The sequence below is a fragment of the Hyperolius riggenbachi genome, chromosome 11, assembly GCF_040937935.1.
Source record: "Hyperolius riggenbachi isolate aHypRig1 chromosome 11, aHypRig1.pri, whole genome shotgun sequence".
Classification (NCBI taxonomy): domain Eukaryota; kingdom Metazoa; phylum Chordata; class Amphibia; order Anura; family Hyperoliidae; genus Hyperolius; species Hyperolius riggenbachi.
In genome coordinates, this window is record NC_090656.1 from 89686807 (window position 1) to 89713440 (window position 26634).

Consider the following 26634-nt stretch of genomic DNA (forward strand, 5'->3'; position numbering starts at 1 on the left):
TTTAATTGCATACAAGTGTATTTTTTGTAGATCAATTACTTGGGGTGATCCTTCTAGGCCTGTACAAGGAACAGGTAGATGTGGTTGCCACTGTTGCAAGGCTGTTTTGTTGGAATCCTCTTTCTTGAATGAATAAATCTGGTTACAGGGAAATTAAATTCATTTATTGGGGGGGGGGGGAGGGGATAAAATGGTTGCACATGTTGAGGGATGGACTGGTTACTAAAGAGGGATTGTCAGCCACAAAATCAAATTTCATTTACCCACTGCAGTGTGTTCATTATGCAGCCTGGAACCTCACCCTGCATTGTAAGCACTTCAATCTAATCATAAATCTTTCTGCTGTAATAAATCTCAGTCAGCCTGGCTCTATTCTTTCACCGTCGCCGAAAAAGGGAGCTTGTGTTTACCCCCCCACATTTCTGCCCCTCACTGATTGGCTGAGGGCACTTCAGTGTGAAGCTGCTGAGCTGATGCCTGATGCTGTGCTCACACGTGTTTACAAGCATTCTAGCTATGACAATGCAGATTGGAGGAGAAAAAAAAGTTAGGCCCCCTGCACACTGCAAATCCGATTTGCGGTTCCAATTTTCTCTGGATGCTATCAAAACAAGAAAAACGCCCAAAAAAAATGCAGCATGCAGTACTGATTAAAAATGTAATGTAAAATTGCACCAAAATCCCAAATCAGAATCCCATGTAGTGTGCAACGGCCCTAAAGCCCCATCTACACGATACAATTCTTTGTGTGATTTGATTACGATTCTATTTACGATCCGATTAAATCCAACATGTCCGATCGGGATTCAATTCGATTTGCCATTGTTTTGCAATGGCGAATCGAATCCCGATCGGACATGTCGTATTTAATCGGATCGTAAATAGAATCGTAATCAAATCACACAAAGAATTGTATCGTGTAGATGGGGCTTTAGGGCCCTTGCACACTACATGGGATTCTGATTTGGGATTTTGATGCGATTTTACATTACATTTTTTTAATCAGTACTGCATGCTGCGGGGCCTAAGGGAGGAAATTATACCAAGATTGAATTCAGTCAGTGGGAATCCAAAATGGCAAATGCTAGGAACATAATTTTATCTATTTACTATATACTATATATAATTTTATCTATTTACTATATTCACTGAAATATAACCTCCTTGCCGACCGTTCCATGCCAACTGGCGTGAACGCGGCGGCAGCCCCAGGACCGGGAGAGCACGCGCATCTCCGCTCTGATGACGGCGCTCTGCTCCACCTTCAGTCTCCCAGCGGCGATTGACACTCGGAGACTGTTAGACAGCGAAACCGCTATCTAATAACTAAGTACAGCGCTGCCTTAGACACAGGAGCGATCACAGCCGATCGCTGTGATAGGCTGACTGGGGGAGGGAGGAGGGAAAATTATTTAAAAAATAAAGTAAATTTATTTAGTAAAAGAATAAAAATATTTTACAAAAAAAAAAAAAAAAAAAAAAACACTGGGGGAGCTATCAGACCTCACCAATAGAGAGCTCTGTTGGTGTGGGGAAAGGTGGTGGGGGGAGGGGGGGTAGCGCGGGGAATCACTTGTGTGCTGTGTTGTGCGGCCCTGCAGCGAGGCCTTAAAGCTGCAGTGGCCCATTTAATAAAAATGGCCTGGTCATTAGAGGCGTTTAACACCGCGGTCCGCTTGTCCATGAACGCCGCGGTGGATTGCTCAGGCCCTGGTGGGCCGATTTATTTTTTTTTATTTATATTTTTAACACGCAGCTAGCACTTTGCTAGCTGCGTGTTGTGATCGGCCGCTCGTTATCGATGCGCCGCTACCCGGCACATTACAGCCCCCCCCCCCCCCCCCGAGACCCCTTGCGCAGCCTGGCCAATCACCGCCAGGTTGCGCTATGTGGTGGATCGGGACTCCCTCCAACGCAATTACGTGGATGACATCATCCCGAACATCGCCATGGCGATGGGGAAAGCCAAACGGGAAATCCCGATCTGAACGGGATTTCCTGTTTGCTTTGATCGCCGGAGGAAGGGGTGGGGGGGATGCCGCTGCACAAAAGCTATCATGTAGCAAGCGCTAGGCTAGCTACATGATTTAAAAAAAAAAAAAAAACCCTGCTGTGCCGCCACCCTGCCGATTTTAATAGAACGCCAGGGTGGTTAAGTGGTTAAAATGTGGACAGTACAATACTTCTGTTATGTAACTAGAACAAGTATTTATCTACTTACGGTATGTACGTGTTTTTTTGTTTTTCCCACGGCATAGTATGATTCTTCTGCTTTACTAACCCTAAGTGATCTTCCAGCAGCAGCTGACATATAAGCCACTGAATGAGGTACTTTTCCTTAATTTCGTACATCTGCTGACCATAGCTCCCAAACATTAACACTAGGTGGCACACATGCATGACTTGCTTTGATCTATGGGTGCCAGGTCAGATGAAAATAAAAGTACTGAAATGGGCCACTGCAGCTTTAAGGCCTCGCTGCAGGGCTGCACAACTCAGAACAAGTGATTTCCCCCTCCCCACCCCCTTTTCTGTCCCCCTCCCTTTTCTGCTCACCAACAGAGCTCTCAATATACAGTTGTTTTCACTGATGGTAGGCTCATAAACTTTTGATATGTAGTTGTCACTAAAGGTAACCTTTAATATAAGGCGAGCTTTTTGACAATCCTACCCTTGTTGCCAGACCCTGGTACAATATCCTCCAGTGATTACACACGCTTCTCATAACTGATGTGTCCTCTGCTTTCTGTCTGCTTGTACATTGACCTCTTCTCCTCAGACAGCAAGCCTGATGTGTGTCTGTGTGTGTGTCTGTGTGATCATAGTAATCTCTGTGCATTTTCATACAAGTGGGGCAGATCTTTAAATATCAGCACAAAGTCCATGTCTGGGGTTACAGCAAACCACTGAATGCAGAAAAATGCTCAATAGTTTGACATTTTCAGGTCACTGATGTCAATGCGTTTTGTTTTCTTTCCTGTGAGGCAGCAATTCCTTGAGTGATGAGGAAAATGCGAAGATTTATGGCAAGTGCAACAACCCAAATGGACATGGTCACAATTACAAAGGTTAGTACAATGCAGTGGCTCATACAAGATACAGGTATTGTTTTGAGTGTGATGATGCCATGTCCACTTATGGCGGAGCAGGAAGTTGCATGGTGTCAGAAAGCTACACTTTTACAGGACTGTCAGTAAATGTGTTCACATGAATGGTGGTTTAGGCTGTAAACTGGTGAGTGGCTAGCCCATAAGTGAGGTCTCACCCATTAGTCCTGCTCACAGTAATGTTCCAGAGTGAAGCAGGCACACCATCAAACGTGTTTTTGGGGGGTGCTTGATAAAGTGGTATAGGCAGTGCCAAAGTCCATCCATAGATATCATCAGCACACCACGGATTAAAGCACACACTTTATTGTGCCAGCTTCCACAATGTATTCCAACAATTGTTTCGGGGGCCACACAGGGTCCCACTTTTAACCACATGCCTTGATAAAGGGGGACCCTGTGTGCAGGGCCGGGCCGAGGCATAGGCTGGAGAGGCTCCAGCCTCAGGGCGCAGTGTAAGAGGGAGCGCAGAATTCATTCAGCTGTCATTCCGAATTGTGTTTGATACATGGATACATGGCAGTGACTGCAAGCCAGATAACTAGATATTAAGGTGTTGGGGAGGTAATGGGCCATGTGGCGCCTCTTAGTCTAATAGCAATCAGTGAGTGAAGGCTGGGGTGGCAGGGATGGAGGGGCGCACTTTGGTGTCTCAACCTTGGGTGCTGGAGAACCTTGTCCCTGCTCTGCCCGTGTGGCCCCCAACATAATTGTTTGAATACATTGTGGAAGCTGGCACAATAAAGTGTGTGCTATAATCCGTGGTGTGCTGCTCACAGTAATGGTAGCTCTAAGGGCCCGTTTCCACTAGTGCGGTGCGAATCGCTGGGATTCCACCGCTGACAAAATCGCATGTGGATGCGATTCCGCATGCGATTTTTGCTGCGATTTCGCATGCGATTTCGCATAGGCAGGCTATCAGCGATTTTAACCATGTCACTGCCTGGCTCAATGTACATTAGTTTTAGTGCGAAATCGCGGCAAAAAACGCATGTGCGATTTCCCCTATTAAATACATTGCCTGCGAATCGCCTGCATTCCACACGCAGGCGAATTCTGCAGGCCCTACCGTGCAGAAAAACGCACCAAAAAACTGACAAGTGGAAACAGTCTCATCCACTTGTATTGGTTATGCGAATCCGCATGCAGACAACGCATGCGGATTCGCTCTAGTGGAAACGGGCCCTAAAACTGCAGCACAGAAATGTCACACTACATTTCCCCCCCGTGTAACATTTTTACCTTTTACCTCTATATTTAGGTAAAGAGAAGTAGTTCAAAGCAGTGTTCCCCCTACCCTGTGCTCAAGGCCCACCAACAGTGCATGTTTTGTGGAAATCCACAGACCTAGTTAATCAGCTCTGCTAAGACACTAACACACCTGTGCATGTTTGTGGTTTTCTACAAAACATGAACTGTTGGTGGGCCCTGAGGACAGGGTTTGGGAACTCTGGTCCAAAGGTTTCCCACATCATAGTTGAGCCCACTGATTCAGTACTGGGACCCTCCAAGAAGGGCTTGTTGGTTATGCTCTTGTGGCCACACTCCTGTTCATGTACAAGTGTGGCCACACTGCACAGGTGAGAGTCTGGTCTGCGCTGTTGCACAATGCCACTCATGCACAGCTTTTTCCTCCATGCACAAGCGACTTTGTGCTACTGCCACGTTCATACAGGGATGGGAATGCAGCCGAAAAGACGGTCCCTGTTAGTTGCGGTGGGGTCAAAGAGGATGTGTTAAGCCCCTGAATCATCTAGAGACTTCGCTCTACCAATGCCTTCCTGGTGACATGGCTCATGCAGAGGATTGCCACCAAGAGTTGAGTGTAAAGCTGTCTGCCCCTAGATACCAGCAATGTGATGGACCAGCACCCAAATAGGGAGAGATGTAAGCTCAGCAGAGAGGACTCTGTAACCCACCAAGGTCATAAACAGTAAGCAAAGAAGAAGCAGCACCACGTCGGTGAATACATTTTATTGACATAAAAACAGAGAGCCCAATATACAGCGACGAATACTGTTTTGGGCTCTCTGTCCTTTCTCAGTGGGAGAGCCAACACAGCTTGAAAAAAGCCCAAAACAGCCTCTGTTGCTGTTTATGGCTATCTCACTCTTTATATACTGACGTGGTGCTGCAGACTACTTCGCTTACTGCCCCTAGAAACCATGCAGTTAATGTTTACTTTAGTTTACATTTTGGCAAATGCATATTCTGTTTACAAATTATTTTATAATCAACATAAACACCAATAATGAGGAAAATCTGAAAGAAATCACTTGCAGATTAGCAATATTTGTTAACTATCAGAAATACAGTGGGCCAGATGTTTCTTATGGGAAGGCCTTTTCTCTAAGCTACTACAAAGAGGGCAGTTGGTGAAAAAAAAAAATGCCTGTGCAAAAGCTCATAATGGGTTGATTCTTCAAATAGCGGTAATATTGCAGTGGGCACACAGTGCACAACAGTATTACCTTCACTTCCACATGCAGCACCGCGAGTGACGCTAGTAGTGATATTCGCGGTACAAGAGTAGCGCAACCATTGCTACGGGAGACTTAAAAAAAAAATCTCGTTGGTTTTGCAAAGGAGGGGGGTGGAGTTTCTGGCAATGAATAAGGGGCTAGCGGGTGAGTAATTAACCTTACCACCTGACGATCTCTGCAGCCTTAGTTCACACTTGCGTTTTTGGGAAAAACGGACCGGATGTCCGGACCGGACCCGTACGGTTCCTATCCGGATCTGGTCCGTTTGCATACGTTTTCAATCAGGTATGAATACGGCTGAGATCCGGATCCGTTTTTATAAAGAGATAACACACTATATAAATTCCTGGGGTCTGGGAGGTCAGCAGAAGCTGCACCTGTAGAATCAGGTCCTCCGCTGTGTAGGCCTCACCTCCACGTCCGACATACTGCCAAACAGCTCCAGCACAAAAGTCACTGCTGCTCCACTCCAGAAATGCTGGGCCCATGTGTCCCCATCCAAAATGGGCGCTAGAAAACGCATAGGAAGTGGGGTAGAACGTCCGTTTTTTTTTAGCCAGTGTGTTCTGTGCTTTCCGTTTCCCATTGGTTTCTATTGCCGGACGGTGCAGTCAGGCTCTGGTCCGGACCTTAAAAATGGCGCATGTTGGAAAAGTGTCCGGATCCGATCCGGCTCCGTTCTGTACGGAACGGACGCATGTGAACGTCCGCATAGACTTTGCATTGCTATGCCGAACGTCCGTTCCGTTTGTACAGTATACGGTCCGGATCCGGTCCGGCGAATCCGGACAGCGAACGCTAATGTGAACCGGGCCTTACATGGCAGGCTCTTTATTTATCACCAATGGTCCTCTTTAAGCTACATGCCAATCTATTTTGCCGGAATATGTCAAGCCAATTGATTGGATGCTCCTTAAAAGCTCATTCTTGATAGATTTCAGCAGAAATCTACCGAGCATCAGTGAAGCTGTAAGCATTGTGGCTTATGGGCCTCGATCCCCGGCCCGCTTGTCCAAAAATGTACTAATATCCTATCAGATTTTTGATTGATTAACCATATATAATCGACCAAAAGGGAGTTGATCAGATATGTTGAGTCAATAGATGATTGGCAGATCCGATCAAAGTGATAAGCCAGGGGGTGGAAAACTGATGAATTAAAAGACAAGGCTGAGTGTAAAATTGTTGAATTTGGGATGTGCAGAACAGGAGGTAGCACATTACTGGCAGTCTGAGTGGCTGGATAGTGGACTGTTTAAGGGATCTGCCTCTAACACAGGTGACCTGGGTTCGAATCTCTGCTCTTCTTGTTCAGTAATCCAGCACCCACTCAGTAAGGAGTCCTTGGGCTAGACGCCCTAACACTGCTACTGTCTATTGAGCGCACCCTAGTGGCTGCAGCTCAAGTGCTTTGAGTCCTCCAGTAGAAAAGTTCAATATAAATGTTACTTGTCTTGTCTATTTCATAACTGAATGCTAAACTGAGAGTAATACAAGGTTTGTGTAACTCACTAAAACTTGTTTCTGTATTTCCTAGTGATCGTCACAGTGCGGGGAGAGGTAAGTGGTGCATACAGTAAGTGCATTGTGCGGTCTGCGGTGCAGATATATTCCTAATCTTTCACCTAAATCAGAGATTACTATCTTCATAATTCCCAGCATACTTTATACCATGAACTTAATGCCTCAACATCAGATGCATGAATTCTCCTACAACAAGGTTTAAGTTATTGGCATTTCACTCTACATATTTTATCACCAGGGCCGGATTTGCCATAAGGCGCTCTGTAGGCATGTGCCTTCAGGCCCTTGATGAAGAAAAGGCTGCTCACTCCCCTGTAGGGATGCTCATTCGGATTCCGCGGAAATGCAATTTCCGAAATTCCGATCGGAAATTGCATTTCCGCATCGAAATCCGGAAATCGGTAATGCAAGTGCCGCAGGCGGATTTCCGCCGGAAATCGCTGAAATTTCCGCCGGAAATTGCGGAAATTCCACCCGACTTTAACATTGATTTTCTCAAAAACTATAAGGTCTTTTTGAAAACTTTTGTTTTGCATCGTGTTCACAAGATTCGGTTTAATAAACGCTGAAAATTTGGTGTTTCTAGGACTTAAGGGGGATTTTCTATTAACCGCTAAAGTAGGCAGATTTTTACTGTAATGTAAAATGCAGAAAATCTGCATCTGCCTATTTTCTGCATTTTACATTACAGTAAAAATCTGCCGACTTTAGCAGTTAATAGCAAAGCCCCCGTAAGTCCTAGAAACACCAAATTTTCAGGGTTTATTAAACAGAACCTTCTGAGCAAGATGCAAAAAAAGTTTTCAAAAAGACCTTATAGTTTTTGAGAAAATCGATGTTAAAGTTGGGCGGAATTTCCGCGATTTCCGGCGGAAATTCCGCCTTGGAATGCGGAAATTGGTAGCGGAAAGCGGAATCGGTAATCGGTACATGACGGAATGCAGAATTACCGCGGAATCGGAATTTGGCATTCCGACCATCCCTACTCCCCTGCCCCAGTGCCTCCCTCCCTATGCAGGGTCCTGAGCAGGGTAAATGAGAGGTTTCTCCTCCAGCTCTCAGCATTCCATTGATGAGATCTCCCTTCAGTCGGGGGCACCTCTAGCTACTTAACACTGAGGATACTTCTGGCTACCTATTGCCAAGGGGCACCTGTAGTTACCTATGAAGGGCAAGGGAAGTAAGGAGTGACAGCTGGGCCAGCCAGCACACTTGTGGCGCAATTCTGAGGGGTTTTGTAGGTTCATGGAGGGAGTAATCTAGGGTGCCAGGTCATCTGTGCCTGTAGGCTCCTGTGATGTAAAACCTAGCCTGGTTATCACCCTAAAACCAAGTCCAGGCATAAAAACCCCAGGCCTGTAACCATACATGATTCCTGTATGGATGGTGGTGGGTTTTTCTGGGTCTGCAAGATCCCTGGTTACCAGTCTGGAGCTGGGCAACATTTATATGGGCGTCTTAATATACTAAAAGGCAGATGTAATATGCATGGTGTAGACGCAGTGCTGCTTGCGCATATTACAACTGCCTGTGTAATAATAGTGGAGTGCATGCAGGCAGGGAAGGGGGGGGGGGGGGCATGGGGTAATCTTTACAGGTTCGGGGGATTAGTGGTGTTCCTAAACAAGGAGATTCCATATTAATGGGACACAGGGATGAGGCATAACCATAGTCCCCAACCGTCCCGTTTTCGTCGGGACTAACCCGATTTCGGAGGGCAATCTCGCTATGACCCCCCCCCCAGTGTCCCGGCTGGCTGGGGGGTCAGATGCGGGGAGGACTAACTATTTGTGCAGGAAGGGAGGCAGCCAGTGAAAGGGAGCTGGTGGCAAAGTTGGAGAGAAGGGGGGGGGGGAAGTCTTCCCCCCCCCCCCCACTCCCTCACCTTGGGGCTCCCTTTCCTGGCTCTCCCTTCCGGATTAATGTGTCTCCTCTAATGGCGCAGCGGCTGACAGCGGGCGGGGAGGACTTACAGCTGTTACGCAGCCGCCGGAGAGAGCTGTGATGTGTGTGCTGAAAGTCTAGTCTACTCAAGACCAGACTAGCGGTGCACAGATCACAGCTCCCTCTGCCGGCTGGAAGGACAGCGGTAAGTCCTCACCGCCCGCTGTCAGCCGCTGCGCCATCCGAGTAGACACATTAATCTGGAAGGGAGAGCCAGGAAAGGGAGCCCCAAGGTGAGGGAGGGGGAAGGGGAGGCGACTCCCCCCCCAAACCCCCCCCTTTCTCCGCTACTTTGCCACCAGCTCCCTTTCACTGGCTGCCTCCCTTCCTGGGGGGCACCTATACACCTGGCTGCATATACTGGGGACACCTATACACCTGGCTGCATATACTGGGGACACCTATACACCTGGCTACATATACTGGGGACACCTATACACCTGGCTGCATATACTGGGGACACCTATACACCTGGCTACATATACTGGGGACACCTATACACCTGGCTACATATACTGGGGACCCCTATACACCTGGCTATACTGGGGACACCTATACACCTGGCTGCATATACTGGGGACACCTATACACCTGGCTGCATATACTGGGGACACCTATACACCTGGCTGCATATACTGGGGACACCTATACACCTGGCTGCATATACTGGGGACACCTATATACCTGGCTGCATATACTGGGGACACCTATACACCTGGCTGCATATACTGGGGACACCTATACACCTGGCTACATATACTATGGGAGACCTATACACCTGGCTGCATATACTGGTGAGACCTATACACCTGGCTACATATACTGGGGACACATTAATCTGGAAGGGAGAGCCAGGAAAGGGAGCCCCAAGGTGAGGGAGGGGGGGGGGGGGACGACTCCCCCCCCCCCCCCCTTTCTCCGCTACTTTGCCACCAGCTCCCTTTCACTGGCTGCCTCCCTTCCTGGGGGGCACCTATACACCTGGCTGCATATACTGGGGACACCTATACACCTGGCTGCATATACTGGGGACACCTATACACCTGGCTACATATACTGGGGACACCTATACACCTTGCTATACTGGGGACACCTATACACCTGGCTGCATATACTGGTGAGACCTATACACCTGGCTGCATATACTGGGGACACCTATACACCTGGCTGCATATACTGGGGACACCTATACACCTGGCTGCATATACTGGGGACACCTATACACCTGGCTGCATATACTGGGGACACCTATACACCTGGCTGCATATACTGGGGACACCTATACACCTGGCTGCATATACTGGGGACACCTATACACCTGGCTGCATATACTGGGGACACCTATACACCTGGCTGCATATACTGGGGACACCTATACACCTGGCTGCATATACTGGGGACACCTATACACCTGGCTGCATATACTGGGGACACCTATACACCTGGCTGCATATACTGGGGACACCTATACACCTGGCTGCATATACTGGGGACACCTATACACCTGCCTGCATATACTGGGGGACACCTATACACCTGGCTACATATACTGGGGACACCTATACACCTGGCTACATATACTGGGGACACCTATACACCTGGCTACATATACTGGGGACACCTATACACCTGGCTGCATATACTGGGGACACCTATACACCTGGCTATACTGGGGAGACCTATACACCTGGGTATACTGGGGAGACCTATACACCTGGCTGCATATACTGGGGAGATACTTTAAATTAATATATATTACTAATTTTAAAATGTTAATATGAGGGAAAATGAACCAGGATAGAAAGGACGAGTGTGGTTTGAATTATAAAACCACATATTTTTCTTAGGAAATCTTTGGTATGCGTGACTAGGGGTGTGACGGGGGCGTGATCAGGGGTGTGGCTTAAGTGTCCCTCTGTCTGATCTCAAAATGTTGGGAGGTATGCATAACTGTCTTGTTCCCTTCAATGCCAGAGCTGTGTGTGTCTCTATAGTGGTGGTAATTATAGTGCGTAGCGCCCTCTATTCCTAACTACAGCCAGTCTTCCCTGATAGACCAGATCAAATCAATCAAACCTTGTCCTCCACCCATAGACACTTGGCCTTCCAAAATATCCCTTTAGGTGCAATCTATCAGTAATAAAGAAAAATACAAGGCAGATTTCCAGCTACAGAGTAAAGGCACAACATTTTTGGGTGAACTTTGTGACTGTTGTCTGCCATAAATTTGTCTGGAACAAATAAAGGTACGACATCCACACAGTTGTCTTCACCCTGTGCCTAAGGAAGGGGAGCCATCAGCTTTAAAGGGAGGTAAATTCACCCTCTGTACTCAAGCCCGTCACAGCAAGAACACTAGCAGCAATACAATCAACTAGGTTGCAAATTGTATTCAGTTGCAGAAATCGACACACCTGCTTCCAAATTGGACAGCATGCAAAGCATCCTGTACTTCACCCTTTCACCAGCTTTGAGGCTTCTTCTTATGGAAAGGGTCACCCTGTGCCTGACTCAAACCAGTCCCTTTGGTGGCTAATTACACCCCACCTGGGGAGGACAAAAAGACCAAAATCCAGTAATTACTCATGTAAGATGCACATTCCAGCTGCAGTCTGGTGGCAGAAATGTGAAATTTGCATGTTGCTTAAAGAGGAACTGTCGCAAAAATCTTAAAATGTAAAACACATACAGTACATACAAATAAGGTTCTTCCTGAGTAAAATGAGCCATAAATTGCTTTTCTCCTATGTTGCTGGAATTTACAGTAAGTAGTAGAAATCTGACATTACCGATACATTTTGGGCTAGTCCATCTCTACAAAGGGGATTCTCAGCATGACCTTTATTCTTTATAAAGACACTTCCTGAAAAAGATTTATACAAAGATGCAACTGCCATTCATTAACCTCCTGAGCGGTATGGACGAGCTCAGCTCGTCCATCACCGCCGGAGGCTGCCGCTCAGGCCCTGCTGGGCCGATTTTCTTCAAATAAAAAGCAGCACACGCAGCTGGCACTTTGCCAGCCGCGTGTGCTGCCTGATCGCCGCCGCTCTGCCGCGAGCAGCGGCGAAAGAGGGTCCCCCCAGCCGCCTGAGCCCAGCGTAGCCGGAACAAAAAGTTCCGGCCAGCGCTAAGGGCTGGATCGGAGGCGGCTGACGTCAGGACGTCGGCTGACGTCCATGACGTCACTCCGCTCGTCGCTATGGCGACGATCTAAGCAAAACAAGGAAGGCCGCTCATTGCGGCCTTCCTTGTTTATTCTAGGCGCCGGAGGCGATCGGAAGAACGCCTCCGGAGCGCCCTCTAGTGGGCTTTCATGCAGCCAACTTTCAGTTGGCTGCATGAAATAGTTTTTTTTTAATAAAAAAAAAACCCTCCCGCAGCCTCCCTGGCGATCTCAATAGAACGCCGGGGAGGTTAAGTGCATTTTGAAAAAAAGGAAATCCCTGTGAACCCACATGAGGAGATGGGCTAGTCAACAACCTGTCGGTTCTGTCAAATTTCTACTAACTACTGTAAGTGACAGCAACATAGCAGAACAGTAATTTATGGCTCATTTTACTCTGGAAGAAACATACTTTTTTTTAATTGTATATGTTTACATATTTTTTTTAAACATTACAATTTTCACAACCGAGGTCCTTTTTAAGCTTATCTGTATTGTCTCAAAACCAGTTACCAGGCATTACATGAGATTGCGGTCTACCTGTGTACAGCTCTGATGTCTGTCTGATTATATCTCTTTCATCCAACAGATTGACCCGGTCAATGGGATGGTGATGAACCTCACAGACCTGAAGAAGCATATGGAGGTATCTGGGATCTGCATGTGTGGAAATGAACTGCATGTTGCATATAGACTTTGACATTCTATGGGCTTGATTCACAAAGCCGTGCTAAACAGTTAGCATATGAAGTGCCGCGGACATTTGCAAGCGATAACGCGGACTTTGCACGTGATCACGCGGACTTTTGCGCGCAAACACGTGCAAAAGTCCACGAGCGGCACTTCACGTGCTAACTGTTTAGCACGGCATTGTGAATCAAGCCCTATGTGTTGTACTATGCAGAGCCTCTGTCATTTGCACTGTGCAGTACTCGGGTCACTGATTTGTGTTTGTACCAGTATCCTAGGACTGGTCTGATTTTCCTCTATTTCCAAATCATTTTTCCTACATATGAAATATGCATGAAACGAGCTGAATTACAAAGACAAGTTTGCATCTGCTTGTGTTGTACTGTAATACGCCCCTGATGCTGCTGCTGATTACTAAAAAGGCCTCATATGCATCACAGGAGTATTTGTGGTGTGCTTGATTCCTCCCTATACGAGTGAGTCACTGCAGTAACACTAGAAACTGTAGCCTATACAAACCTTTGCTTTGTGCAGACTCTAGTCCTGAACCAATGACAGAAACATGAGAATTCTGGGAAGTTTTTTTTGTTAGTATGTTTATATGAAAACTCAAAGTAGGTTTTAAAAAAATTGCCTAACTTGGTGTTCTCACTGCTTTACCCGCAAGAGTATAGATTGCCTTTGGCTTACTTGTGGTCACAAACAGTAGTGGGTACTTCATGTTAACAATATCCAACTACAACCCCATTCCCCCCCACCATGCTTCTTCTTTCATACCACCTCACACTGACCCTGTCCCTTAGATTTACATTAGGTTGGGTCTATTTCTAGCCTGCCCAATGTCACTTGTAATTGAGCCATAGGATACCAAGCAGAATATTTTATAGCAATCTGTCAGTAGCTGATACCCCCTTTCCCAGGAAAAATCTTTACCTTTTCTCAAACGGATCATCAGGGGGCTTTGTATGGCTGATATTGTGGTGAAACCCCTCCCACAGTGTGATGTCAGCACCTAGGCACTGACATCACACTGTGGGAGCCTTCTTGCATTGTTGGAAAGAAAAGCTGTTTCCAACTGCCAAAAATGCTTCCTAAGGAGGGAACATAATTTTCCAAAATCATTGACATATCCGAATGCAGAGTTTTTTTTATATTTTGTTAAATGTGAATTTTTCTTGGAATATAAACATCAAGTGTGACTCTCTCCTATCCCTCCCTGTAATGGTGTCCCTTTTGTTAGTTTTTAATACTAAATGAATATATTGTACTCAGGCTACACAAAATGTGGATCGGGTTTGGGCACCCATATTCATTCTAATCTGGGTTGGGAAGCAGTTGGTAGTGGTACAATCTTGTACTTTTTGTGTCCCAAAATATGTGATGGCTGCTGGAAGCAGACTTCTTACTTGTTTGTTGTTGTAATGCCAGCAGCAAGGGCATAACAATACCCATAGCAGCTGCTATGGAGCCCTGGAGCAGAGGGGGCCCAGGTGGTACTTGATGTATTCACTAATAACTTTCTTGTGTTCCTCCACCTTATGCATTTTTCTAAGTGCCCATGGACTATATGCAGTGAAGATTGCCCAGTTAACTCCTATCCATAGGGTACGGGGAGGTGGCATTGCTTAAACACTTGAGGACTGCGGTGTTAACCCTCCCCCCCCCTAGTTACCAGAACATTTATGACTAAAATGGCCACTGCAGCTTTAAGGCCAAGCTGCAGGGCCGAACAACTTTTTTTTTCCCCAGATCGCAGCGCTGTACAAAGTAATTAGACGGCGATCGCCACTTGGAGACTGAAGGTGGGGCGGAGGTCTGCCCCACAAGCAGGAGATGCGTGATCTCCTGCTAGCCCCATAGAAGACCGTTCATGCCAATGGGCGTGGAGCGGTCCTGGGGCTGCCGCACTGCTCACGCCAATTGGCATGGAGCAGTCGGCAACAGGTTAAATGACTTACCAGCTCAAAGTAAATAAAAAAAAAAAAAGTTCTGTACCTGCTTCAATTTTGAATGCACGGGGACGCCATCTGCGCCCTCCTTGTAGTTCCGCCGCCTCCCCCCCCCCCCCCCCCCCCTTCCCCTGTTTAATTGCTATGAGGCTAGCAAAAGATCGCGCATCTGCTGAACTTTTTTTTTTTTTTTTAGCTCATAAGTCCTTTAACTGCTTGCCAACCGCGTCACGCCGAAGGGTGTGGCTGCGGCGGCAGCCCCAGGACAGGCGGACAGCAGGTTGCGCGTGCATCTCCTGCTCCACCCCTCCTTCAGTCTCCGAGCAGGGAGACAGACGGCGAAACCGCCATCTATTTACATGTACTGCGCTGCGATCTGCAGCAGCGCTGAACTGGGGACAGCCGTGTGGCACGGCTGTCACCTCCATTGCCTCAGCAGTGATCAGCTGTCATAGGCTGAAGCCTATGACAGCCGATCACAGGGATTGGCTGGCGGAGGGAGGGCAGGCGTAGGGTAATAAAATAGACATATATTTTTAATAAAAAAAGAAACATAAATATTGATAAAAAAAACAAACACTGGGGGAGCAATCAGACCCCACCAACAGAGAGCTCTGTTGGGGAGAAAATGGAGGGGCAAATCACTTGTGTGCTGTGTTGTGTGGCCCTGCAGCTTGACCTTAAAGCAGCAGTGGCCCATTTTACATAAAATGGCCTGGTCACTAGGGGGGGGTTAACACTGCAGTCCTCAAGAGGTTAAGATTGCCTACATCTGAGGGCCCCATGAAAGTTTTTTTTTTTTTTTTCCTATGGGCCCCCATTATCTCCAGCTACGCCACTGGCCAGCAGACTCCATCCAAATCCCAAGCCGATTAAAGATTTGTTTCATAGATTGCCACAACTCATTGGGCTCAATTCTGGTAGCGTTTAGTAAATAATTACCTCATGGAATTGGGTTTACCTCATGAGGGAAATCAACTTTCAAATTCTGGTAGTTTAAGTAAAGTTTTACCTCATGTAATTTCATGAGGTAATTCATGTGGTCTACTAAAAATGTGTGAAACTTGGTAGTGAAATACCTTACACTTGAATTCTGAAGTGAAATAAGGTGCGTGTTTGCATGTCTTTTACCTCACATAATTAGACCTACCTCTACCACATGATAAATGCAGTGCTGTGACAGAATTGTGATATCTTTCACATAACATGGAGCCTTTTCAGTTTGCTCTGTGTTCAGGGCCCCCCATATTTTGCTGAAATAAGTAAAAGTGATCTGACCAACGAATCCCTCCCCCAGCTTCCATTTTGTTTTAACCCATTCAGGTTCTGTGGTTTTCACGTGAGAAATGTTCACCTCCCATTCATTAGCCTATAACTGTATCACTACTTATCACAATGAACTGATCTATATCTTGTTTTTTCCGCCACCAATTAGGCTTTCTTTGGGGGGTACATTTTGCTAAGAGCCACTTTACTGTAAACGCATTTTAACAGGAAGAATAAGAAAAACATGGAAAAATTCATTATTTCTCAGTTTTCAGCTATTATAGTTTTAAAATAATACATGCCTCCATAACTAAAACTCACGTATTGTATTTGCCCATATGTCCCGGTTATTACACCGTTAAAATTATGTCCCTATCACAATGTATGGCGACAATATTTTATTTGGAAATAAAGGTGCATTTTTTCCATTTTGCATCTATCACTATTAACAAGTTTAAAATAAAAAAAATATAGAAATATTTCATCTTTACATTGATATTTAAAAAGTTTAGACCCTTAGGTAAATATTTACATGTTTTTTTTTTATTGTAATGATTTTTTTTTGTTTTTTTTTATAGTAAACATTTTATTTGGGAAGTTTTGGGAGAGTGGGAGGTAAACAATATATTTATAATGTAAATGTGTGTTCATTTTAATTTACTTTTACTTTCAGTTGTAGTATTACTTTTTGGCCACAAGATGGCGGCCATGAGTTTGTTTACATGCCGTCACTCTAAGCGTAACACACGCTTAAAATGACGCATCGGGGAGGGAACGGCCAGAAAAGGCGCAGCTTCCGAGAGAAGCTGTCGCTTTTTCAGCGGGGGAGAGGAATCAGTGATCGGGCACCATAGCCCGATACATTGATTCCCTGGCTACCGAATCCGCGGCCGGGAGTGCGCGTGCACGCGCGCGATAGCGCGCATGGTTCCTGGACGTAGTTTCTACGTCCAGGAACCAAAATAGGTTAAAAAAGAAAAAGTGCTCCAAACCCTGTACAAGCCTTCATCTGCCCCCCCCCCCCCCCCTCAACATTGCTATTCCCTAACCTCTGGTTGAAAAAAAAAAGTAAACATGCTCCAACCCACAGCCTCTATTTTTAAAAAAATTAAGTAAAACTGCGGCAAACACCGATTCCCACCCCCCCTCCTCCAGCAGCCTCTAAAAGTAAAAGTGCTGTAACCCCCCCCCCCCCCCTCCAGACACCCAGCCTCTACAAGTAAAAGTACTCACACCCCCAGTCTATAAAAGTGCTGACCCCTCCCCCAGCCTCTAAAAGTGCTCCGACACCCCCCCCTGACCCCCTCCCCTCTGGCCTCTAAAATTGCTCCTAACCCCCCCCCCCCCCCCCCCCCCCCCCCCCCCCGCCTCTAAAGGTAAATGAGCTGGGTTTTTTTTTTATTTTTTATAATGGGTGCCTATAAATTTACTTTTCATAGGTTGCTACGTAATCAAATACACCTTCCCTCCTCAAAAAAAAACATCTTCCAAAGACTATCCTAACTTATGGAAGACAATTAAAGACTTATTACTTATTTGCTGCAGGCTTACCACTGAAATACCTCATGTTTTACCTCACTCTATGCATTTACCTCATGTTTTACCGCATGTTTTACCTCATGTTCGGAAATGAAGAAAAATCTTTCAGAATTGATAAAAGAAGAGGAAAATACAGCATGAGGTATTTTACCTACAAAAAAATATTTACCTCACATAGCTACCAGAATTGAGCCCAATGAGTTATAATTTCTATGGTGAAAGGGGAGGGGGTAGTGTGTAAGAAGCTCTTCCTGTTAGTGTGTGGGGAAATTTGATCAGATAAGACCTAGAGAATGTTCTAGGCATGTTCTTTACAGCTGGAGGGAGGAGGCACAGAAGCACACGGGAGGCAGGGAAACGCATGGGACTGGCAGAGCTGTTTAGCTGCATCCACAGCCATCCAGATCCTAAGGGCCCATACACATGCCTGACTTAAGTCCACTAAAGTGGCTGATAAGGAGCGCCTCAGCCAACAATAAGGCGTGTGGCCTGTGTAATGCCTGTGGGCATTACTACGGAGGACTGTGCCCAGCACATCCAGCATACAGAAACAGTCCACACTGGCTCTAATAATGTGACTGGAATTTGTTCAGAAGGATAGAAAGCAGAAATATAGCTTCAAATGTGTGTAAATAAATCATCAGCTGAAGCTCTGTGTCCCTGTCTGTGTCTCTCTCTGCCTCACAGTGTAAAGTAAACAGTTTACAGTCAGGTTATAGTTCAACTCTGCCTCCCCCTCCTGATGCAGACTTACAATTGTTACAAAACAGCTGGTGAACAAGGCTTTTTTTCACACAGGCTGTGCTGAGAGACTTCGAAAAAAGCATTTTAATGTTGCTGGCTAAAAGCTCTATAGGTATGTGGGGTTTACAGAAAAAAGTTTCTTCGATATTTATTCTTTAATTAGACTATATTGGAAATCATGGTAGCTACTCATTGAGGATTTTGCTGAATATTTTAGGCTGTAGTCACAGTGGGACATTGCATTTAATGCGATGTATCTGCGTTAAGAGGTAACTCACTGCAAGCAGCGAGTTACCACAACGCAACAGTTTTAACGCGACTCTAACGTCGCACTGTGAACGGCCCATAGGCTTAGCATTGCAGTGCGGTAAGCTGCGTTATGGTCGCACATTTTAAAGTCTTATAACGTCCCACTGTAAATGCAACTTTAATGTTTTGTTATTCCTCGGCAGGAGGCTATTATGGTTCCAATGGATCATAAAAGTTTGGATAAAGATGTTCCTTTCTTCCAGAATGTTGTCAGGTAAATAGTTTTATCTCCATCTTATAGAAAGGTCAATGTGATGCAAATTCCAGTTTGATGCAGATTTCATGGTAACTGTATGCTCCTTATGCCAGGTGCACACTGAGGTTTTCTGGCAGATTTATTGTCAGATCGATTATTTCCAACATGTCTGATCGATTTCCGACTGTTTTACATTCACTCCTATAGGAAATCTTTCGGAGATTGATCGGACGTGTAAATCTGCCAGAAAATCTCAATGTGTGTAGCTAGCATTAGACATGGACCAGTCTTGTGTAACTGCTGCTGATTGGTTTATTTTCAAGTTGCATGTATAGCTCATGTCCAATTATTATTCTCAGTCTCCACCATGTTACTTCTGTAGATGTTTACTCCATAATTTGATGAAAGTAAATGATTTGCCACCATATGTAAAACATGGTCCAGACATTTGTTTATGCAAGTGATCTAGATTTACCAGCATATTTCATCAAGAACAGCAGGTATGAAATATAATTGCTGTTCCTAATGAACCCTGACCTTGTAAGTCGAATCTGTTTGTCTTGCCTACCAAGCAACACAGGTGCCCAGGAAGCGGTCTTCGTCCCGCGATCTACCAGCACCTCTGTGATTGCTCGGCGGAGATCAGCGTGGGACACAGCTGTGGATACATCCGGCGTCCTTTGACTCTGCCCATCTACATGTTTCAGCCTTCCAATCACGGCCTTCCTACACCCCGAGGAAGGCTGATTGGCCAAAACAAGTAGGTGGGCAGTGTCAAAGGACGCCAGATGTATCCACAGCTGTGTCCCACGCTGATCTCCGCCGAGCAATCACAGAGGTGTGGGTAGATCGCAGGACGAAGACAGTCATGCGCAGGGGATCACCTTCTCTTCACTCGTCCAGCCGGGACGTCTACGAAGTGTGAGTACTCACAAGAAGATAACAGGCGGCTATTACAAGTTTGTGTGAGTGGAGGGAAGCGGGGCGTTTGCTGCCCAACCAAGGAACTTTTAGCCTTCCCAGTTGTATTTATGTCACCCACACTGCTATCGCTGCTTTATGCTGTTGTGCAGGGCAAATGTCTTTTTCAAATTGTACGGTGCCAAGTTCATTTCAAGTTGCTTTGAACTCTCTCTATAAAGACTGCATGCAATTGGAAATGTCTATTAGGCCCAGTGCACACCAAAACCGCTAGCAGATCCGCAATATGCTAGCGGTTTTGAGAGCTGATTTCAGAGCGATTCTAGGTATGTTTAGAGAGGTTTTCTAAACATACCTAGCGGTTTTGGGTGCGTTTTATGTGTAGCAGATTACACATATTGTTACAGTAAAAGCTGTTACTGAAAAGCTTCTGTAACAAAAACGCCTGGCAAACCGCTCTGAAGTAGCGTTTTTCAGAGTGGTTTGCGTTTTTTCTATACTTTGAGGACGAAACGCTTCAGAAAACCGCAAACGTGCAGCAGGAGGCTGGGCAAAAACCTCAAACCGCCGGTGTGCAACATCCCATTGCAATACATTAGCCAAGCGTTTTTACAGGTGGATGCGGCCGGCGGATCGCTCCAAAAACCGCTCGCTGTGCACTAGGCCTTAATAACGGAAAGCTGTTTATGGACTGGCTTGCTGTGTCCAATTAACATCTATGCTGAGAGTTGTGCTCCCGATTTGTGCCTTAAAGCTATACTAACCCACTAACTGATGGAACAGTTGGATTGTGCACATCCATAATTCCTTTAAGCCCCATCTACACGAAGGGACATTGCAGCGATCCGGCGGCTCGATTAGCCGCCGGATCGCCTCTTCCGCGTGCCCACCGAGTCCCCGCTCGCCGCGCCGCATTCGATTCCCCGCTCGTCCCCGCTGGCGCCGCTTATCTCCCGCACGATTCCCTGCCATTGTCCCCTCGCGGGGATCGAGCAGGGAATCGGCGGTGCAGAGATCCGTCCTGTCGGATCTTATCAATCGAGCTGCATCAGCGGCTCGATCGATAAGGTGCATCGCGGCTGCATCTACTCCTGTAGATGCGGCTTTATGTATAGTGATCTATATGCAGTGAAGCTGTACTAATAGGGTGATTTGTATTCTACTGAGATGACAGATCCCAGGAATATGTGTGCTGGTGTGTGAAAGGGAGTTCGGAATGTGAATGTTGGTGGAAATCCGGATGAGCCTTTATCCCTTGATTTTAAATGGTTTTAATTTGTGTGACTTGGTGTCTGTCTTGAAGGTATCCCATTAAAGTTTTTCTATTTTTGATTTGAGGTCTCATGTCACCTTCTTTACCTTTTAAAATTAAGTTTTATATAACTAGTTGGAGATCTAATCTAAAATTAATACATGGTGGTCAGAGGGGTGTGACACCCGACGAACTGTGTGCATTTTTATTTATTGAATTGAGAGGACCCATCTTTTTCTAATTCCTGGATTATTTTCAAAACTGACAGATTAGCTCCATGCTTGTTTCTGGAGTAAATCGGACACTACTGCAACCAAAGAGAGCAGGGCAGCCAGGAAACTGGTATTGTTTCAAAGGAAATAAATATGGCAGCCTCCATATACCTCTCACCTCAGGTTCACTTTAAGTGCAAATGTGCGACACACCCCCTATACCTAACTACAATCACTCTCTCTTCCAGATCCGGATTAAATAAACCTCATCCAACCCACACACCCCTATTGATTTCTGTATCTCACATCCTGCACACAGAGCACTATTAGCCCTTACACTGTCACTGGCAGCTGTAGGTCTTTGTGTTTCCGCATCCATACACAGCAGACAACTGTCTTAGAGACACTGAAGCGGAAAAAATTATATGATTTGTATGTGTAGTACAGCTAACTAAGCATTAGGAGTAGAGACATAAGTCTAATATGTTTCCAGTACAGGAAGAGTTTAACTCCAGTTGTTATCTATGCAAATGGCCATTGAGCTCTGTTGCAGAGTCCCAGAGAACTCTTGACTTCAGATTAGGTCATCTCAGTTGTATTGTGTTTTTCTTTTGCAGAGAACCATTCAGGACAGGTCAAAAGTTCACTGCCTGTTCTGTAAAAACTTTTAGGACCCGTAGAATGCTGAGTAATGTGTAAACTGCAAATATTAGAGAATTATGCAATGTTATAAAAAAAAGCTGTATAACTGGTAGCAAAAAAAAAAAATCTCATTTTTATTTTCAATGTTCTAGTAATTACCCCTACTACACAACCAATTCATTATATCATAATTTTTTAAATTTTTTTTGCTTAAGTGTCTCTTTAAAGGGAACCTAAACTGAGAAGGATATGGATATTTCCTTTTGAAATACATGTTGTCTGGCATCTTTCTGATCCTCTGCCTCTAATACTTTTAGCCACATCCCCTGAACAAGCATGCAGATCAGGCGCTCTGACTGAAGTCAGACTGGATTAGCTGCATGCTTGTTTCAGGTGTGTGATTCAGCCACTACTACAGCTAAAGACCTCAGCAGTAGAGTCAGGCAGCTGGTATTGTTTTTTTTTTTTTTTTTAACAATTTTTATTGTTTTAACCACTTCAGGATTCTGCGTACGCTTAACTACGCCCCTGAATCCTGAAGTGGATTGCATGGAAACAGCCGCTCGTATGAGCGGCCGTTCCATGTCAGTTCACGGAGGGTGTCTCCGTGAACACCCTACGAGCCGCCGATCGCGGCTCGTAGGGTAAATGTAAACACGCGGGGAAGATCTTCCCCAGTGTTTACATATATACGGCGCTGCTGCGCAGCAGCGCCATAGAGGAGATCGGCGATCCCCAGCCTCTGATTGGCCGGGGATCGCCGGCATCTGATAGGCTAAAGCCTATCCTATCCGGCGCAGGACGGCTTTCCGTCCTGCGCCGCACACAGGGGACGGGAGAGGGAGGGAGGGAAGGAGGCAGAGGGAGGACTAGTGCTGCGGAGGGGGGCTTTGAGGAGCCCCCCCCCCCCACTAGGCACAGCAGCGCGGCGGCGATCAGACCCCCCCCCAGCAGGACATCCCCCTAGTGGGGAAAAAAGGGGGGGGAAGTCTGATCGCCCTGCCTGATTTCTGATCTGTGCTGCGGGCTGAAGAGCCCTCGCAGCACAGATCAGCCAAACCACCCAGAATCCGGAAGTGGTTAAAAGGCAGCTGGTATTGTTTAAAAGGAAAAATCCATATTCCTCTCAGTTTAGGTTTCCTTTAAAGGGGAACTGAAGAGAGAGGTATATGGAGGCTGTCATGTTTATTTCCTTTTAGATAATACCAGTTGCCTGGCAGCCCTGCTGATCCTCTGCCTCTAATACTATTAGCCATAGCCCCTGAACAAGCATGCAGCAGATCAGGTGTTTCAGTGGTTCAGACTTATAAGTCTGATCTGACAAGACTAGCTGCATGCTTGTTTCTGGTTTTAATCAGATACTACTGCAGAGAAATAGACCAGCAGGGCTGCCAGGCAACTGGTATTGATTAAAAGAAAATAAACATGACAGCCTCCATATACCTCTCTCTTCAGTTCCCCTTTAAGGCTGGTTAGTACAAAACTACTTCCACCTGCCTCTGACGTCTTTGGGTGTTTATACTTAAAGGACAACTGAATGGAGAGGGAGATTGAGGCTGTCATATTTATTTCTTTTTAACCACTTGATGACCCAGCCTTTACCCTGTCTTAAGGACCAGCGCTGATTTTGCTGATCTGTGCTGGGTGGGGGCTCTACAGCCCTCAGCACAGATCAAACACCAGGCAGAGCGACCAGATCGCCCCCCTTTTTTTCCCCACTAGGGGGATGATTTGCTGGGGGGTCTGATCGCTCCTGCCTGCGTGTGGCGGGGGCACCTCAAAGCCCCCTCCACCGCAGGATTCCCCCTCTCCTCCCTCTCTGCCCCAGAGATCGGAGGCTGCACAGGAACGGATCTGTCCTGTGCAGCCTCTAACAGGCTCCTGCCTGTCATGTGACAGCAATCCCTGGCCGCTGATTGGCCGCTGATTGGCCGCTGATCTGGTACAACGCTGCTACTGTTAGCAGCGATGTACAAATGTAAACAAAGCGGATTATTTCTGCTTGTTTACATTTAGCCTGCGAACCGCGATTGGCGGCCCGCAGGCTATTCACGGAGTCTCCCGCCGTGAATTGACAGGAAGCAGCCACTCGCGCGAGCGGCCGTTTCCTGATTAATTAGCCTGCAGCCGGCGACGCAGATCTGCGTCGCTGGTCCTGCAGCTGCCACTTTGCCGACGCGCGTTATGAGTGCGCGGTCGGCAAGTGGTTAAGCAATACTAGTTGCCTGGCTATCCTGCTGATCCTCAGCCTCTAATACGATTATCCATAGACCCTGAACAAGCATGCAGCAGATCAGGTGTTTGACATTGTCAGATCTGACAAGTTTAGCTGCATGCTTGCTTTTGGTGTGATTTAGACTACTGCAGCCAAATAGACCAGCAAGGCTGCCAGGTAACTGGTATTGCTAAAAAGGAAATAAATATGGCAGCCTCCATATTCTTCTAACTTGTCCTTTAACGCCTTTAGAGGCATGTGGCACAGGAATATGAGGAAACAAAGTTTAGAGTAGGCTACTGGAGATGCTTATGTTACTTGATGTCTGACACTCTTGCAAGGGTTGCATTATATATTCGTGTATGCACATGTATTGTTTAGTTTTTAATAAATTCATAAAATGTTCAATAAACATTTTGAAACCAAAGTTTGGATTTAGTGCCAGCTTTTCTACTTGGTTTGCGTTATCCAAATCATTCTAAGTTATTGCAGAATTATGCTTGTTACTGCAAAACTATGCAGCTTGACATGGACCAATCAAATGCTTGCACTGCTAGATTGTCTTTTTTCAATAGATTTTTATAATATTTAGGATACAAAATGTTATCTCAAGTTTAACCTTAATGACAATCCTTGAGTATTGTGGACTTTGAATTGTTTGGTACATGCAGATTTGTGCATACACAGTTGGCACCAGAATGTACCATTAAAAAAAAGATTACCACAAAGATCACAACTGAGCCTTGTGGGAGCAGGAAATTAGGTTTCATGGGCATCACAGCACTATATTGCCAGTAGCACAATATGTCTAAACCTCTGCTAAATACGGTGTTTTTTTCCCCCTCTTTCCAAAGTTCTGTGGAAAATGTGACTGTATTCATATGGGACAGTCTTCAGAAGATACTTCCACAAGGCCTTCTGCATGAGGTTGTTGTACACGAAACAGACTCCAACAGTGCTGTATACAGAGGGGAATGACTGCAATCCTGATACCTACAGCTGCAAATGCCTGAAGACTGGGAGCCTCTATTCTACCAACTGTCCTGTCTGCACTTTACCTTGCCTACTTTTCAGCCTAGCCATACTGTATGTCAGTAAGTGTTAAGGTAGGCATATACTACAGTATTCGATGGTTCACCTGATCCAGCATACATCTTTCTCCCTAATATCCGTCATTTACCCGAGATGCCACCTTGACCAGACTGCTGCTACCACCTCAATCTTTGTACCGCTAGATGTGAGACAGAGCTATGTAGCCATTGATCACACAGCACTCATCAACCCCCAACATGCTACCAAAGAAAAAATCAACCTTTTCTAATGTTTTCAAGAACAGATTGACGTTTTTTTTTTTTTTTTTTTTTCAGTTGAGGTGGTAAAAACCTTAAATTCCTCTATTATGGCTGCAGGTATGATGAATCTCTTGTGATTCTATGTTGTAATGCAAATTTATAGATAATTGTATTAGCCACCTTTTTATAAACAAGCTAATGTATTCCCAGTGTTTACAACAGTAATAAAAAAAAAAAAGTTTTAAGTATCCTTTTGCAGCAGCATTTGATTTTTAAGCTGAATAAATGTATGAAGATGGCATGATCCCATCATACATTATACATGAAAATGATAAATTTTGGTGCCCACAATCAATTTGTCCAATTTTACCTTTCCTATGTAAGGCTGCATTTCCACTTGTGCGGTGCGAATCGCCGTGGTAAAAATTTGCATGCGGATGCAAATTTCGCATGCGGGTGTATGCGAATTTTCATACGAAGTCGCATGCGAATTTAACCATGGCAGTGCTGGTGTGATTTTTTTTTCCCCCATTGTTTATATGCGAATTCGCATACCCCAACCGCATGCGAATTTCCTATTAAATACATTGTATGCGATTCGCATAGCGGTATGCGAATTCTGATGGCTTTGCCATCCGAATTTTTTATGCACAGAAAAACGCAAAGGAATCCTGACAAGTGGAAACAGTCCCATTCACTTGTATTGCTATGCGAATTTGCATGCGAAAAACGCATGCGAATTCGCGATAGTGGAAATGGGCCCTAATAGTACTACCTAAAATATACATCCAAGGTATAAACACTCACTTTACAATACATAGATTGGTAAGACTGGGAAAAAAACCTATTGTTTAGTGGGCACCATAATACAATTTAGTCTTAAAGGGAACCTAAACTGAGTATATGGATTTTTCCTTTTAAAATACCACCAGTTGCTCGACTCTCTTGCAAGAGAGTCCTTCGTAATGCAAGCTTGTATAGGTTTTCTTCAACCTTAGTCTATTATGTACACCATTGGTGTTGCTTGTGTGCACCCAAACTCAGGAGCTGAGATGGTTAATGATATTGCTAGATGTCAATACTTTATCACTTCAGTTGCTGCATGAAACCAATGTGCATGATTTTGTTTAGGTCAATTTCAAGCTGCATACAATAAACAATATAAACTTTCTAATGATTACTG

The 26634-nt window shown here is 45.6% G+C and overlaps 1 protein-coding gene across 1 annotated transcript in view; it reads left to right on the plus strand.

The window, feature by feature from the left end:
- LOC137538860 (6-pyruvoyl tetrahydrobiopterin synthase-like) overlaps positions 1 to 25699 on the plus strand; it is a 29302-nt gene extending 3603 nt beyond the window's left edge. Inside the window, exons 2-6 of the mRNA XM_068261242.1 lie at positions 2989 to 3068; positions 7128 to 7150; positions 12814 to 12870; positions 18865 to 18935; positions 25014 to 25699. Of these exons, the coding sequence (XP_068117343.1) occupies positions 2989 to 3068; positions 7128 to 7150; positions 12814 to 12870; positions 18865 to 18935; positions 25014 to 25137 (355 nt within the window). The 3' untranslated portion in view covers positions 25138 to 25699. The remainder of the gene's footprint in view (positions 1 to 2988; positions 3069 to 7127; positions 7151 to 12813; positions 12871 to 18864; positions 18936 to 25013) is intronic.
- Positions 25700 to 26634: the final 935 nt, after the last annotated feature.